Below are 16254 nucleotides of genomic sequence, written 5' to 3' on the forward strand. Positions count from 1 at the left end.
TATCCCATCAGGTACCATGGAGATAAAGGTCTACATGTAACAGGAAAACTCTGGAGCGGTCCTCCACAGGTAACACGGATTTATGGGATTACTTATATCAGCATGATATTAGAAATGAGAATTAAGAAAAGCATGAAATCCTTATGATGGCTGGATTTAGATCCACTCCTGCAGAAAGGAGTGACACCTGGTGACATAATTTGTATATGTATACATACAGTATATATAACTATATGTGATTTGTATATAGATTTAAGCGTGTATATATCTACACATACATATGAATGCAGGTATATGTATATATATGCATATATGTATACAGTACATACATACTATACATATATACATATATCTACTGTATATATAACTATAGTTTGTACATATTTAGTTTTTACTTACAAACTATAGTTTGTATATATACAAACTACATATGTAATATGTATTTGTATGTATATACAAAACATTAATGTACAAATGTATACGTCTCTATATACTATATATGTATATATATAATACTGTATAAACATTATATACACACATATGTATGCTTATGTGTGCAAGTGAATGTTATATTCTTTCCTTGTGATTTTATCAGAACAGACTGAACAGATAATTGTTGAGTCATGAATTTTGGTTTTTCCCCGACATCACATCATCCTCTGATCAATATTGAGGGGAAGGGGCATCATTCAGTAACATCCAATCGCCAGGGTCAAAGTTCAAACCAACAGAGAGGCCTCAGAGGGGCTTTTAGCAGCAGCATCAACTCCGTACTACTGGCTTCATTTTTATTAAAGTTTCTTCTGGTGGCCGATTGCCTCCTGAGGCCATCCAGTGAGGAAAACAGCAGCTCTGCGTGACTCATCCCTCACCGAAACACTAAATCAAATAAATCTGCTTCCTACTGACTTTGACCCTTGCCTCATTGTTCTCCAGCCTCCGGGGGCCACAAGCAGAGCGGTTCAGAGGAGGACTGACCAGGAGAGGTCTTGGACGGAGAGCTGCAGTCATTACATTACAATCTGTTGTAATCCTGAGTGAAAACCAACACGCTGAAAACTAGAAGAAAACAAATGAAACTGAAGCCGTCAGAACCGTTTAGTTGAGGAACCCTGGATCTAAAGCACGGATCACACAGTTTATGTAATCCACCAGTTCAGGTCTTCATCAGGAAAAAAAATCACAGACAGAAGTTCACAAATTTAAGTTTTATTATTACAGAAAAATTGGACAAAATTAACCGCAAAGAAAACATCTAAATAAGTCTTTGTGATCGAAAGCAGAAGCAAAAAGAAAAAGTATTAAAAAAGAAAAAAGAAAAAGGCAAAAACATCACATTGAAAGTAGAACGTTGTCTATAAACTTGGCCAATTGGACGTCCCGCTTGGAGAGCCCCCCACAGTCATGTGTGGTCAGTGTGATCTGGACCTGTGGGCAAACAGAAACAGATCAGAGCAGAGATCCTCAGGGGGACGCCAGCGGTCTGAGTTCATCAGCGATGAAGCAGATCCTCGTCTCTTCTGGTGATTTACAGTCCTGTGTGTTTTACAGGCTTTTGTGGTTTGTTTGGTTGTTTGTTGTGCCTCTGATACTACTTATAAACAGCCGACTCAAGCGTTTCAGCTCCTGCTTTCAGCTCAGAAAATAAAACAGTATTTTCCGCACTATAAGGCGCACCTAAAAGAACTTTAATTTTCTCAAAAAACAAAAAATGCACCTTATAATCCAGTGCGCCTTACAGTGCAGAAAATACTGTAATACGTGTTTCACTAAACACTGAAGCCTCGATCAACAAGACCTGATGCTGTCTGAATGTATCAGGACTACTCTAACGGGAGAGTTGTGGCCACGCCTTCTGATTTGTGACTCCGCCTCCGGCAGAGCAGTCCCGCCCCCCCAGTACAATGTTAGTAAATTTAAGTTCTTATGAGGAGCCAAGAAATAAGAGCAGAACAGGGATGAATATTAATGTGATATCACAGGTAGCTCAGCAGACATTTTGTCCAGCTATCCCTCAGACAGAGGAGATTTATGTGTGAGTGCCTGGTGGAAAGTGCTTGGGGGGGTGGACCTGTGCCCCCCCGCCACCCCCTTCTGCAGCCACTTTAATAAAGAGTGGATTAGGAGCGGCCCGGTCGGCCACACAGTAACTCAGAGCTCCTGCCTGAAGCTGAGGGCTTTCAGGGACCTGGTTTGTCCCATCAGCCCCCACCAGGTATCACAGTGAGAGCGTTCACCAGTGCGGGGATGGTGGGGGCTTCAGGGGTGGGAGGTGGACATATTTGCAGAGCTTCTCACAAGAAAAACGACGGGATTATGCGATGAAGCTACCGTGTTTTCCTGACCAACACCGAGTGTTTCTAAAGAACCAGCAGGGACCGTTTGACAGGAAGTCGTCTGACCCGATCCGGGATGATTGATCTCAGGCTGATATCCATCATGAAGCAAAGAAAATATGGCAGAACTCAGACGTATAGCTGTGACGACCCAAAAATAACCCAGTCACAAACCTGAACGAACAACACGGAGCCCAGCCTCAGTCGGCAATACAAACTGATTGGTGACATCATGCAGGACGAGTCCTCACCTTGTTATAGACGTTGAACCATTCTGGGTGGTGGTTCAACCTCTCTGCCTGCAGAGCCACTCGGGACATGAAGCCAAAGGCCTGGAGACACATACAAAAAAAGACAAAACTTCAAGAAACACAAAGTTTAACAACTAAAATTCAGTTTTTCCTTCAAACACAAACTCCCAGCTGCCAGCAGGAGGAGGAGACATAAAGATCATGAACAGAACTGCAGGATTGGTAGGAAATAGTTTAGTAATAGTTTCAGAATGGTTTTTTTTATCACCTATTGAAATAAAATCTAAATTTTTACCCCGCCGTCATTTTTAAAGTCTGCTGCAGAAAACAAAATCTGTACCGTTCACCTATAATCCAGATGAGTCAGAATCATCAGGAAGGAAAACCATCAGACCACCCACAAAGACTACAGGTGTCGGTAACTGTACTGTAATCCAATGGTCGCCAACCTTTTTTGCTGCACGGAACAGTTTAACATAATATTTTCACAGACCAATTTTTAAAAGGTTGACAGATAAAAACAAAATAAAATGAAAGGACCAGCATAAAAACTGGTATTTCTACTAGTTCTTTTACTCTGCGCAAAGAAAAATCCCAAACATGAATATAATGTGAATCAACATCACGCCAACGTTTTGTTTCTTATTCTTTTTGCAAGCGTTGGGAGTTTCAGTTTAGCGGTAATGAATTCTGTGTTAGCCGTCGGAGCGGCCCCTTTAAAAGGGTAGTCATGTGACCGAGGCAAGCATCTCGACAAACATCATTAAATTTAACAATAAAGAAAGAATTTATTACACCAACACTGTGCAAAAGACAATCAATAAACTAATCGCTGATCATTCACCAAACGGAGTAAATGACAGTCCAGTCCTCACCCAAACTAAACATTTGGTTTTCTGGATTACTGACGCGTTTCTGGCTGTGGACGAATCACTGAAGAAACAAACTGGTGAACGTAAATTCTTCCACGCCGACAGAACGCAGACGCTCACAAACGCGCCGTTCATTTCAGTCCGGCATGTGGCTCCTACCAATCACAGCCATCCACACAGGGATTATGGTTATTCTAATTATCTACAAAGAGGAGAGTGAAATCCTCGCCCTGGCCACTGTGAAGAGAGGAAAAGAATCAGGTAGACCTATTTGAGAGTAATTTCCCACTGCAATCTCAATTAAGCCCCTAAATACTTCCTCCCTGTCTAATTAAATCGACTGAAACGCCTTTGTTTACGGGCCGGGCTGCGCCCCAACCACCACCTGATACCAAACAGAATTACTCTGACGGAACAAATTGCGTTTAGCCCTTTTTTTACTGCATTGTAGCCAATTTCTGAGACGTCTGTGCAGAAAAATGTTCGTAACACGATCGGCAGCTTGATCAAATTGCTTATCAAGGAAACCGCCTCCCGATCAATTTAAGTAATTGGCATATTCCTGCAACTTGACCCCACTGGCACCAATTTGAGAGAGCGAGGTGGCCTGCTTTTCCTCAGCCCTTATTGGCTCTAATAGAGACGGCTGAAGCAGGCCGTCATGTCAGGTGTTGTACAAACATGTCTCTCAGGGCTGAGCTCCGGCTAATGCGCAGCTGAGGAACGCTGAGCGACGGGTCAAAGGACGTCCACTTAAGGGTTCCTGCACACTGTCCCGCTTCAGAAAGCAGGCTCTTTCAAAAAGTCACTTTCCAGTCTGAAGGCATGAAAACGGCAGTCATGTTCTGACTGGAAACAGACCCCCGCTGCTGAGGTGGAGTGGACTTCAGATGTGCTTGTTCAGACAGAGAAATGCTAGAAACGTTTGTCTTGACCACCTGTGGTGTGAACATGTTCTAGACTGGATCTCTGAGCACTGCCAACTGGACCAGTAAACCCACAGGTCCTCAAACCTGAGCAGTTGAGTCCAGAACAGGTGACTGCCTATTTCCATAAAATCTACCTGACTGTGGAGGTGTGGGACGTGGGTCAGGATAAACGCTGCTGCAGTTCTGGATGGTGGACACGTTTCATTTCATTTGTCTTCTAAGATCGAGACAAAGTGTGAAACATCCAAAGCTGTTTAAATCAATCTACTGGACTTTAAGTTTCTTGAAGACTTTTCGCCTCTTATCCAAGAGGCTTCTTCACTTCTGGACTATATTAAGTGTGACACAGTTTTCCTAAATGCAATAAATCAAGAATCACATCTATGAAGATGATATTCAGTTCTTTAGTTGCTTGCGATGAGGTGATTGTTACAGCCTGGGCTGTGAGCGATACTCTACTGTTAGGGGCCTTAGACTAAAGAAAGGGAGAACCAGCTTCAGAGACACTGGTAGTCCAGAACCTGCAGGCTCCTGGTCTCAGTCAGTGTGAATAAGAGGTGAGCTGCTCCCAGCACATCATTCAATGTCCCCCAAACGGGTCTCACCACTTTAGAGCCAAAGAACCACAAGAACAGAGTCAGCGACAGCCCAACAGCGCTAGGAGGGGGGCGCTGTGGATCAGAAGACGGCGATTCGAGCCCGTCTCCAGGATGGACCTCAGGCAAACCAGCAGAAGAACGTAGGACCTGAGAGCATCCAGAGAAGCTGTGGCCCTCATAGGTGGCCCCCCAGGAGCCTGACAGGAGAGAAGCGATGCTATGCTGGTCAGTCACTTGTAGGTCAACCCAATACCAAACACCACCCCCCCGACAAGAGGTCAAGAGGTCAAGGACTCCTCCTCTTAAAGTGCTTTGTTTACCCTGCTCGTATTGTCCTGTGGGCCGTCAGTCCACCCAGCCCCCCCACCCCCCCCGGCCCGGTGGGGTACAGCCGTCAGGCGTGGGATAATTTGACGTGACATTACGCAGACCCCCCCCCACCAATCTCAAATAATCAGAAACACCCGCAGCTGGCCTTACCCCGTCCCCCCCCACGTTCCTGCGTTTGAGGAGCCGATCGGGGCGCTATTACAGCGTTGATTGTCACACAACACTGGACGAGACAATTTGACGTCGGAGCGGAGCGGCGTTCTCGCTCTCGCTGCGGCGGCGGGCTGGAAGACGGGCCTCGCTTTCAAACACATGTGTCTGTTATTTACAGATCGGTTTTCCACCGCCGTGCGGTCCGGGGGCTTAGAAACGCCTGCTCCGTCCTGCCAGGACTAAGTGCATGCAGATTGTGCCTTCTCTTCTCCAGCCTCTGACACACACACACACTCAAACACACACACACACACACATACGACAACGCTCTCCTCCATTACTCGCCGCCGTGAGTACACGATGATTAGACTGCAAGCCCCATCATCACCCGTGTCAGCGTCAGCCCCCTGGAAACCCTCGCTTCTCCGCCGTCAGAGACAGGAATGCTGTAAACTGCACAGCGGCGGCGTTGATGATGATGATGATGATGATGATGACCACACCTCTTATGTCTCATTTTTTCTATCCTAAGCAGCTCCCAGCTGGTCAAAAGAGCCGCTGACATCACAGCCCAACAAGAGGAGCTTCGCTCCGATAGGTGACGAAGGTCAACACTCATTTAGAAACACACACACACACACACACACACACGACTGAACTTTTTACATCATTTTAAACATTTCAGTGCAGTTTACTGCGCCTCCACCACAATTTTTCTTTTCGTCAGATGAAGGGTTCATCCAGAAACATTTTTAAACGCTCCTCCTGGTTGAGTTAAAGCCTAGTCAGCAATTCTGAATCAATAATACAAATGGGTTGTTATAAAAATATCCTTGGAAAAACACTCAGTAGAAAATATTATATGCAAATAAAACCTTCATAGGAGAGGAGAATTGGCTGCATCGGCAACAAACCAACAGCAAATTTCAGTTCAATGTAATATATGTGTGTGTGTGTGTGTGTGTGTGTCTCCCAGGAGGGGATGGCTTTATGAGTTTGTTTTACCCAGAGGCTCCTTTTAGTTGTAGAACAACTAATTCAACAGGAGGTAGGCGAGGCCCGCAGCGGGAGGCCGAGGCTCCGGGAGATTTGCAGAAAGAAGAATCTGACTGAATATTAAAAGATCAGCTTTAAGGAGCTGAGGAAGATGATGATGAGGAATATCAGGAGGAGGCTCCTTCGTCTCCACATCCAATGAATCGCTGTAACATGTTAGAAGACATCGGAGCGATGCCTTTTGCTCCTGGTCTGAGGCTCAAACAGGAGTCAACATGATTTAGAATCGTATTTCCAATTTAAAATTTTATGAAACAACCAAAATCAGCAGGAAAGCAATTTTAGTTGTTTTATTTAAACCGTGCATGTTCAACGTACGTCATCATCCAGGTATATTTTATAGCTCTACTCCACGATTAACCCAGAAATAAAAACCAGTTTCGCAAGGAGAGACTCACGACGGCGATGCGACGTCTTTCTACCCATAATGCATCCGTTTAGAGCTCCGATCACTGAGCAGCAGAATATTGTTAGGGAAAGACAAAGCCATCACGTGTTCATCGTGAGCGGCGCTGCACAAAGAAGCGTGTTAAGGCTTCTGTCGAATGAACGTTTCCTCTTCATCACTGAAATGTAAAGCAGATGGTCATCTGTAAACACGCAAAACAGCAGGTCTGGACGCGTAAACAATATCAGAGGCTACATCTTAGAAAATAAGCACAATTATGACCAAAATTTACAGTATTAAAAAGACACACAGATTTTTTCCACGTATAATTGCAGCGTTTGACCAAAAACGACTCCAGCGAGAGGATTTCAGCTCTCAAACCTGATTAAATATTAGCAGCCTTGATGGGGAGAATGAGCTGCAGTTACTCTTCAGACCTCTGCCACTAATAATGCTCTTTACCCACAAGTGGCGGATAAATTACGGGTGCTGGGCACAACAGCATCGATGCTCTCCATGCACTGTAATTAAATAAAAATAAAGCCAGAGGAGCCAGCACAGCTGTCCATTTCTGGATTCAAAACCACCTCATAGACACGTCTCTACTGACCCCTAGAGGCCACGAGAGGAAGCGCCTCAGCTCACTGGAGAGGAATTTTGTTATTCCCATTATAAACTCTCACAGATCCGATTTCTTGGAGTCCATCCCTGCAGATAAGTGGCGAATGGAAATCAGCCAGCACGTTGCTCCTCATCTCCATTCTCTCTCGGTTAAAAGCTCTTTTTAAAGAACAGTCGTAAAAAAAAAAAGGAGCTGGAGAGTTCGTTAAAAATGCATCTGAGTTATTGGCTTCAGAGTCGAGCAAAAAATCTGGAACAACATGAGCTCACCCCCACCCCCCACCCCTCCCTCTCCCAAGAAAACCGGGCAAGGCAAACGAAAAAATAGACAAAGATGGAGAGAGGGGTGGCAAATGAGCAGGAAAAAAAGAAAGCAAAGCTTCGACCAGAGAGAATGATGAGGCTGTTAGTGGTTTGTGAACCAGATGAAACATTTTAACCAATTTGATTGTTTGTGAAAGAAATCATTCTGATCGAAGCCCCAATTGCTGCCAACTGGCTGCCTGGTGCGTCTCAGGGTAATGCAGGCTGACGTGTCGTGGTAAGAGGAGAGGCTTTAGAGCCCCGAGGAGCAGATGGGGGAGGTCAGCGCCGCCACCTGACTTCAAACACGGGGAAGTGTAAGAACAGACTATTTTAGAGGCTAAAACAACTAACGGCTGGATTAGAGGAAGTCCGTTAAGTGGCCTTGAGATGTTGCAGTTTATTTTGCCCGATGTAGGGTTGAGGGAAAGAAGCAAGCGGCCTACCAGAAGTGAACCGGAGAATACAGCTTCGTGTTTCTTTTACCTCCCAGAAGAAGGACATGAACTGCAACGTGTAACACGAATGTGATGGTGTTGAAAAAGAAAACACTTCTCTTCACAACTCAATTTTCTTATTAATCTTCAGGAAAATTCTGACATAAACTCAAGGAGCTCTGAGGAGGGCGCTTCAGTCACCCCCCAGACTCATCACTGACGGGAACAACCGCACTCAAACCTGAGTGATCTTCATTGCACAGGAAGTCTTCAACCTGCAAACACAATTGGTTCTGAGAAGTTGTTGGTAGGTTGACTTGTTTGTAAGTCGTTATTCTTTAAATTTCCATCTATAATCACCATTTGAGGTCGTTTAAATGTCATTACTACTCTAAATGCTAAAGTACTATTCTCTAAGACTGATATTAAAACGACACACAATAAAATACAGGTCGTTTTGAGTTAAGTCGTTCGATTATATGTTGGTTTTAAAAAAAAAATAAAAAAATTGAAAAATAATTGAGTCATTTCATGTTTGTTCACCACAAATACTGCACCCTTAAAATCACTATAAAACTCTTAAAAGCACATGTTACTGGAGGAGACGAGTGTTGGACCTTCGTGAATGGTGTGGTGCTGCTCGGTGGGGGTTGTGGCAGGAAGGGGAACTGCAGGACAATAGTCGGATTTGGCGGCAAGCTTTTCTTCATATCTCAGAATGTTTGTATGTTGAGGACTACCTGGATTCGGATCTCATTGAATGACAAACACATCGATTCCAATCCCTAAATCCACAAGGTCAAATATTGTTCTCTAGTAAATTTACTCAAATCGTAGAGAGAGACGGAATCCTGCAGCCACCCTAAAATAAAAAGAGGGCTATTCTGACCCCATCGACACAGAAACAAATGGAAAAGTGAGACAGAAGCTCTGATCACATAGAACACTCCAGGTTCACTTTCTGGAACTTTCCATCATATTCCATGTTTTTAATGATGGATATCAAGGAAGTAAGGGTCCAGAATGCTGAAGCAGAGTGAAAGTCCCTCCAGAAAATAATCCAGAAGAAACCATTTGGACCCTTCTGAGGCCTCGTCAACACGTGAGTTTCATACAGTTTGTCCAGTGAGTTCCGAGGGGATGTGAACCGAACGCTCTGGGTCATAGACGCAGATAGGGGTAACTTTATCTGAGGTGGAGGCCGGAGCAGGATGGTTTGGTCAGAACAACTCCGCCGTGGTAGAAGAATAACACACTGAAAGTATCGTTAGAGCTTTTGGTGTTTTTCTTTTTGCAATATAAACCACCAAAAAATAAGACCACAAAGTCTGTTTATTTATTTTCAGATGTCATGGATCCTTGCTTGTTCCAGCATGACAGGAAACAGCAAACCAGATACACCAGACTGTAACCTAACTACACCGGACATCTACCCACCCGCTCCAACTGAAAAAAGGAAGAAAGGAAAACACCCTGACATCTCCAACACAAGAACACACAGTAACACACACCTGATTGAAGGATTTAAAGTGCAGCTCTTTGAAGATGGCGTCACGGCCGTCCACTGTCACCCATCCTGTGATGTTGAGCTCCATCACCGCCTGCTCCCGGTCCGCAGCGGAGAGCCAGTGGGAGTCTGTAGCCTGGAGACACGCAGCAGTCAGGATGCGTACAAAGACATTTAGTCCAAACTAGTTTAAACTTCTGTTTGTTTCAAACACTCAAGGGAAAGTTCATCACTCCTTTTTCAGCTCAATTTGAATCTCTAGTTTAAAACTGACTTATGTTTGGCAGGTTTTGTGATAATAGTCAATCATGTAATTATTGATTGGGTACAATGCTGCTCACTCCGGCTAAGAAATACCTACAACTTTGGTGTTTTCTATTTAAACAGGCAAAGTAAATACAGTACTGTACACTGGGTTTTTGAGGGGTCCTATTCTTGGAGAGTGCTGTCAGTACTGCGTCCACAAGAGGGCGCCCTAGCGCAAATAATGATAAAAGACCATCTAGTTTCTTCATTCACTTGTTCCACCTTGCAGGTCTGTGAAGCCTATCCCAGCTGATTACAGGCGAGAGGCGGGGTACACCCCAGATAGGTTGCCAGCTCATGACAGGGCCACATGAAAGACAACCACTCAGGCACACACACCTTAGAATTAATTTCCCTGATGGAACCTCCTGAAGGGATGAATCAAGTCCTACTCTACTCCGATGGTAATTCACCTCAACTGGAGGAGAGAGGAACCCACGATAAATTACCACCAAGTTGATTTTTATGTCCAACATTTTTAAATCGACAATGCTTAAATGAGAATTGTACACATTTGTATTTCTAAAAATTATAACAATATTTATAACTCAGAATTTCTTGAAGGCCCACAGTAAGAAATACAAAAAATAAGTTGTTGTGACGCTCAATTTTGCATTATTAATATTATTATTATATTAATAATAATAATATGCACACGTCACAGCTTCATGTTGGAATAATTAACGTTCTAAAACGCGCAGTCCTGAATCCTGATGGAGACGCTCAGTCACACACGTCAAATAGTAACAGTTTATATTCATGAAAACATTTACACTGGAAATTTATGACGTAGTTCACCAACGTCACAGGAACGTCTCCACGCAGCGTGGGCTTTGGGCTAAACGTTCAATTCAGTGTTTCTGTTTTACATTTGTGTTGAATAGGAGCCAGAACACACGTCTGTTCTCGTCTCAGCAGGTTCCTCAACAGGTTCCTCAGGTGGATCTACTCACGTGAGAAACCTACAAGTGCTAATGCTAGCAGCGGGTAGCCGGTAGGACTCACCATTTTACACGAGTGGGGTGTAGCGCGTGGGAACAGCCGCAGGCCTCCGTGGAGCCGCCTGCAGCCCGTCCTCAGGGTATATATTAACACCGACATGACCGCGAACTGCCCGCTGGGCCTCCGATGGGTACCTGGATGTCTGCCTGCTCCGGTCCGCTGACGCCTCCAGGTAGCTGTCCAGCTCACTGCCTGATTACAAATACAGCATTCCTCACGGGAGTCCGCCACACAGCGTGAACACAGGGTCGTACACGTGGTTTTCTTTAACTTTAAACTTCTGACTGAAAATAGTTTTATTAAATCTGGGAGGGGGTGGGAAAAAGTAACTGTTCTGGGAATTCTGATTTCAGACAATGTTATAAAATAAATACATTAATTTGCCACAAATCCACTCCCACATAAACTAAATGTGTTTCAAGGGCTTTTGACAAAAATGGCATATTTTTAACTTTTTAATTTGTTGCTCCTGAGCACTGCTGAGGTGCCTTTGAGCAAAACACTTAACCCCACAAGCTGCTCCTAAACTCACATCTACTTTACTTGCATGTTTACAGGCCGTGTGTGTGTGTGTGTGTGTGTGTGTGTGTGTGAATTCAATACAAGTGAACCTCAGCATATCAAGTTACGCCGTTCTCGATTATACTTCGGTTTAAAAAAAATACTGAATAGAAAAATAAAAATTAAATTATGTACAGTACGTCGTTTTACTCTGCTTTATATCTGTCCATCACAGATGTTGGAATCACAAAATCACTAGTCAACTGTTAAAAGCATGTTACTGTAAGATTAATAAGAATTAAAACATATTAGTCTGTAGCAACCCCCGTGACCCGCAATGAGGAAGAAGCAGCTGAAGATGAGGTGATTTTTCTGTACTATATTAAAAAGTAATTCTAAGATTAAAATGGATTCATATTAACCAAATGTTATTGAAAATGCATTCATTAGTAAAGTTCAATACAGCACTGAGAATGGTTATCTTCAGTTTAGCCTGAAGACAATTCAATTTACATTGCTTTTCGACTTGTCGTGTCTCCTGGAACCCACCAAGGACTTAAGCTGAGGTTTGTGTATACTGTATACAGTACTGAGTACTGAGTACCTTAAGATCCTCATCCTTACTCACATCAGTCAAGTTTTTCACTTTATTATGGCTGAGAGGAACAATTGTATGAAAATAGAGGAAAATAGCCCTGCTATAATATTAACTCATTATTTATTATAAAGCTCACATAAATTAATGTCATTCATCAAATATGACAAGTATACACAAATAAGCAATTGTTGATTTTTAATGAGAAACTAACATGTTTATTAAATAATTTACACCCATTGACACTGAATCCAAGTTTTCAGTCCTGATGTTCGTGCTCCTGTCCTGGGATGAGCCAGCGGATGCTGTCCGTCCTCAGGATGGCGTACACTGTGAAGCCAGTGATGAAGAGGATGGAGAAGACCAGCAGCCAGTCGATGCTCTTCACGGGGACACTGGGGAGGGGCCCCTCATGGTCGGCTTCCAAAACCTCCCTGTGAGAAGCGGCATCAAACCCTGAAACAGTTGGTCAGAGAACAGAGGGGGTTTCATGTGTGACCATGGAAACCATCAACTCACTGGACAGAAGGTTTCAGGAGGGCTGATGTTCTTTATTCATCACTGCACAGAATGCGGTCAGTGCTGGAGGGTGACTCCAGATCGCCTCCTCTCTTGTCGTACCTGTCTGGTTGGTGATGAAGGAGGCTAGCGTCTCCAGCGTTCTGTCGGTGTGGTTGTAGCGAGCCATCGGTTTGGCTCCCTGGAACAGCAGGATGTTTGGTACCGCCACCGTCCCGAACCTCGTGGAGAGGCTGGAGGACATGGAGACAGACGAGACATGAAGGGTTAAAGGACAGTTTTAGATGCTGATCTGGTCTGAACACAAACAGTTTGAGACACTTTCAAAGAGGTGTTGTTAGAACTGGTGCGAGCTCAGGAGGAATCATGTTCCTGTGTGATTTTACCCCCAGCCCTCCCCGTTGAAAAACATGATTGACATCTACAAACGTCAACGGCAACCAATGAGTTAACACAAATCCGTGTGATGGTTCAACCAGAGGCTGATACCTGAGCTACAGACCAACAAGGAAATAACATCAGTTAATATCCTGTAAAATGATCTTACCACCAGAAAGACGGCCGTTACCTGCTGTGCTGTGAGGCGTCTAATGCCAGGAAGTGCATGCTGGGAAAGACTCTGGGCAGGGCGTTGAAGTGAGGGGCCAGGCTGGCTGAGAACTGGCACCAGGCTGTGAAGAACAGCACCACGGAGCACTCTGTGCTGTTAGCGTTCAGGAACTCCATCAGGTCCTGACAGGAAGGAGAACAAGAACTGAGCGATGCCGTCGTCTCCTCCCCCTTCGTGTTTGAAGAACCCACAACAATTGTATTTCATTTTATGTTTTCATTGAGTTAGTCAGCTCTGGTCCGATAGCATTAATCACTGCACACAGACACAGAACAATGTACCATTTGCTTGATTTCCCTGCTGTGTGTTTGGTAATAAAGCCCCACAGGGTTGACGTTGGTACAGCTCACCTCTACTCCCACTTTAATAGCAGTCAGGATTATCCAGAGCACATGTACCCAAGCCATGAGAATTATTCAGTTACAAAAAGAAACCTGTTTGTGTGTGAAAACATTCCGGGTGTAGCATCCTGACATTAGGAGCGTTTATGATGACACACCTGAACCAGAGGGTTTATACCTGTGAGGCGTTCAGGACCAGCACTGTGAAATTGTCCATTCCTGTGATGTTCCTCTTGTCACAGTTCACCTTATATGTCTTAGCCGTCTCTGTGGTGTTCTGCTCCTCAGCTGGGGTGTCGTCAGCACGGACCAGGTCCAGAGAGACCTGGAGGTAAACAATTGAAGAGAAGTCAGCCTCTAACGCTGCACCACACATCCACCTGTTTAACAAATCTGATCTCAGCTGAGATCTAAATGACCAGACATCAAACTACAAACCCTGAACTAGGGCTAAAACAAACCGATTGATGAATAATTTCAAATGTATTACGAAGGACATTTTTCAATTTTCAAGGTTATTTTTTTCAAAATGTTTTGTTCTTTCCCCAACTACAAAGAGAAAAAGACATTCAGTTCTCTGCCACATGGGTGAAACTGTAATGAGAGACTAGAAACTGATGTAACTGAAAAGTAACTCACATTTTATATTGATTATCATTTTTGTTACAGACTAACTTCCTGTTGGTGAGGTCAAAGTCAGTTTATTTGCCTGACTTCACCTTCTGGCTGTGAATGTCTTTGAGGCAGGTTTAACTGGTTTAATGTGTTATCAGAGGATGTCAAAAGGCTTCAGGTAAATATTAATGAAAAAAACCAATTAAATGTCCAAAATATTTCTCAGTCACCCACATATAAACCTATGCATTGATCAACTGCTTGGTAATTCTGCTGCCGCTGTGCTGCTTGACTTGTAAGATCTTTTTGAAATCCAATTTGCATTTCTCCAATTTCAATAATTCTTGGGCCGTTAATTTAAGAGAGAAGCTTTGACACAAGAACTTCAATGACTATTTATCAATTGAAGAAATGCTAACATTTTTGTGTTGGTGTGCAATTCTACCAAGGATTCCCAGGAACTCATATTAACCCTCCTGTTCTCTTTTAGTAATGTAAAGCTCCAAATTCTGGGATACAGCTTCTAGTTAGTGACCTGCTGTGACGACTCAGAGCTCTTGTCTTCCAGTGATTCTTCTACAGGGGCCGGAACAGATGAACCACACTCAGGACTGTTCTCATCACAAGGGGGAGAGAAGCCTGGATGGAAGTCCTTCACATTCTTGGGGAAGAGGGACTCGATGTCAGATGGATCAATGGGGGCTTCACACCCCATCACAGCATCTGCAATTTCAGCTGTCATGAACTGTCTTTTTGGCAGAGGATCCAGGTCCTCTGACTCCACAAACTTTGGGCTGTTCTCCAGGTCGGACCCGATGTCCTCCGACGGCTTGAGCTCAAGTGACCCGTCATTCCCTGAAAATAAAGTCCACTCTTCATTACGATCAGTGACTAAGGGTCAAAGCTTTCCTTCCTAATCAATTCTGATAATGCAAGCCACAGTGAAGTGGATGTAGTTCCAGATATAGATACTAAATATTTCACTTTTACAATTAGAATTTCAACAAAAATGTAATTCAAATCAGTGTTACAATCAGGCTTAAATCCAATCTGTTTTACATAATTCCAGGTTGGTAGTTAATCTCACATCCTTGCTGAAAAGATCAGAAGCCCTACACTAAAATTTACCATCATGAAGATCAATGTCATCTATCGTTTTGAGTTTTTGCTGTGAAACCTAACATGTTCTCGCCTTATAAAATTCAAAGTCTTGGAATATTGTCACCTAATTGTTCTCAGTTACATTTTGTTTAACATGTCAAACTTGACGTGACTATTCTCAGTGACTGCAGGAACAGCTTTTCAACGAACAGTCGTTAACATGTTCCTCTAACCGTGAGACATTCATTGCAGCGTTACTTAAAAATTAATTTACAGCTGTTTGGATTTTAACCGATATTGCTAAAAACGTGAACACAATACTAAGATAACTAGAAAAATTCTAAATAAAAAAACATTTTTTTCAAGTTGGCTACTGGTAATTTATCAGTAATATTACATTACACTTACATGAAGCTAACAGTGTTATGCTAGGTCTGCTTAATTTTTAAATTGTTAGCAAACTGCCTTACCTTCTGCCGACACAGAAGAAACATTAAAAACATACAAAAGACAGAATAAAACATAAAGGATGTGAAGATTCCTCCAAATCACCGTCATGTTCTATTAATTTAGCCTCTAACCAATTTGAACGCTGATTATGACATGTTGAAGCAGGAGGTGCTCGTTTCCAATTAATAAGAGAAGACTGCAGCGGCGGAAGAAGATAAATGTTACACCACCCGATTTACTTCCGCACACCAAACCGACTTCCGGAAACAAGTTTAATAATCCCACTATTGCAGCGTCAGGACCCGCCCTAGCCTTTCTCTAATTGGTTTGTTCGCATATTTACCGAACGATGACACCAGTTGACTCCATTTACTAACCAATGACAGGCACAGTACGATGGCCTATGTCTTCACCATAGTAGGATCGCATACC

General features: G+C 43.5%; 2 protein-coding genes across 2 annotated transcripts; both read right to left on the reverse strand.

Moving 5' to 3' along the window:
* Nucleotides 1–1209: 1209 nt before the first annotated feature.
* On the reverse strand, nucleotides 1210–11333 carry LOC137606249 (pterin-4-alpha-carbinolamine dehydratase 2-like). The gene is made up of 4 exons (XM_068331423.1): nucleotides 11094–11333; nucleotides 9787–9918; nucleotides 2588–2668; nucleotides 1210–1428 (listed from the first exon to the last, which is right to left on the reverse strand). Exons 1-4 carry the CDS (start codon nucleotides 11187–11189, stop codon nucleotides 1333–1335), a joined length of 405 nt encoding a protein of 134 aa, XP_068187524.1. The 5' UTR covers nucleotides 11190–11333; the 3' UTR covers nucleotides 1210–1332.
* Nucleotides 11334–12292: 959 nt separating this feature from the next.
* Nucleotides 12293–16018, reverse strand: txndc15 (thioredoxin domain containing 15). Its single transcript, XM_068331459.1, has 6 exons — nucleotides 15843–16018; nucleotides 14807–15126; nucleotides 13835–13981; nucleotides 13274–13437; nucleotides 12808–12938; nucleotides 12293–12642 (listed from the first exon to the last, which is right to left on the reverse strand). Exons 1-6 carry the CDS (start codon nucleotides 15928–15930, stop codon nucleotides 12446–12448), a joined length of 1047 nt encoding a protein of 348 aa, XP_068187560.1. The 5' UTR covers nucleotides 15931–16018; the 3' UTR covers nucleotides 12293–12445.
* Nucleotides 16019–16254: the final 236 nt, after the last annotated feature.

Source organism: Antennarius striatus, chromosome 13 (assembly GCF_040054535.1).
Source record: "Antennarius striatus isolate MH-2024 chromosome 13, ASM4005453v1, whole genome shotgun sequence".
Taxonomy (NCBI): domain Eukaryota; kingdom Metazoa; phylum Chordata; class Actinopteri; order Lophiiformes; family Antennariidae; genus Antennarius; species Antennarius striatus.

Coding starts and splice junctions, on each gene's coding strand:
- LOC137606249 (XM_068331423.1), bottom strand. CDS start 11,189: ATGTCGGTGTTAATATATACCCTGAGGACGGGCTGCAGGCGGCTCCAC. Junction 9,919..11,093: donor CACCCCACTCGTGTAAAATG/GTGAGTCCTACC, acceptor GCGTGTCTCCAG/GCTACAGACTCCCACTGGCT. Junction 2,669..9,786: donor ACTTTAAATCCTTCAATCAG/GTGTGTGTTACT, acceptor ATGTGTCTCCAG/GCCTTTGGCTTCATGTCCCG.
- txndc15 (XM_068331459.1), bottom strand. CDS start 15,930: ATGACGGTGATTTGGAGGAATCTTCACATCCTTTATGTTTTATTCTGT. Junction 15,127..15,842: donor TTCTTCTGTGTCGGCAGAAG/GTAAGGCAGTTT, acceptor CTTTATTTTCAG/GGAATGACGGGTCACTTGAG. Junction 13,982..14,806: donor GCTCTGAGTCGTCACAGCAG/GTCACTAACTAG, acceptor GTTTACCTCCAG/GTCTCTCTGGACCTGGTCCG.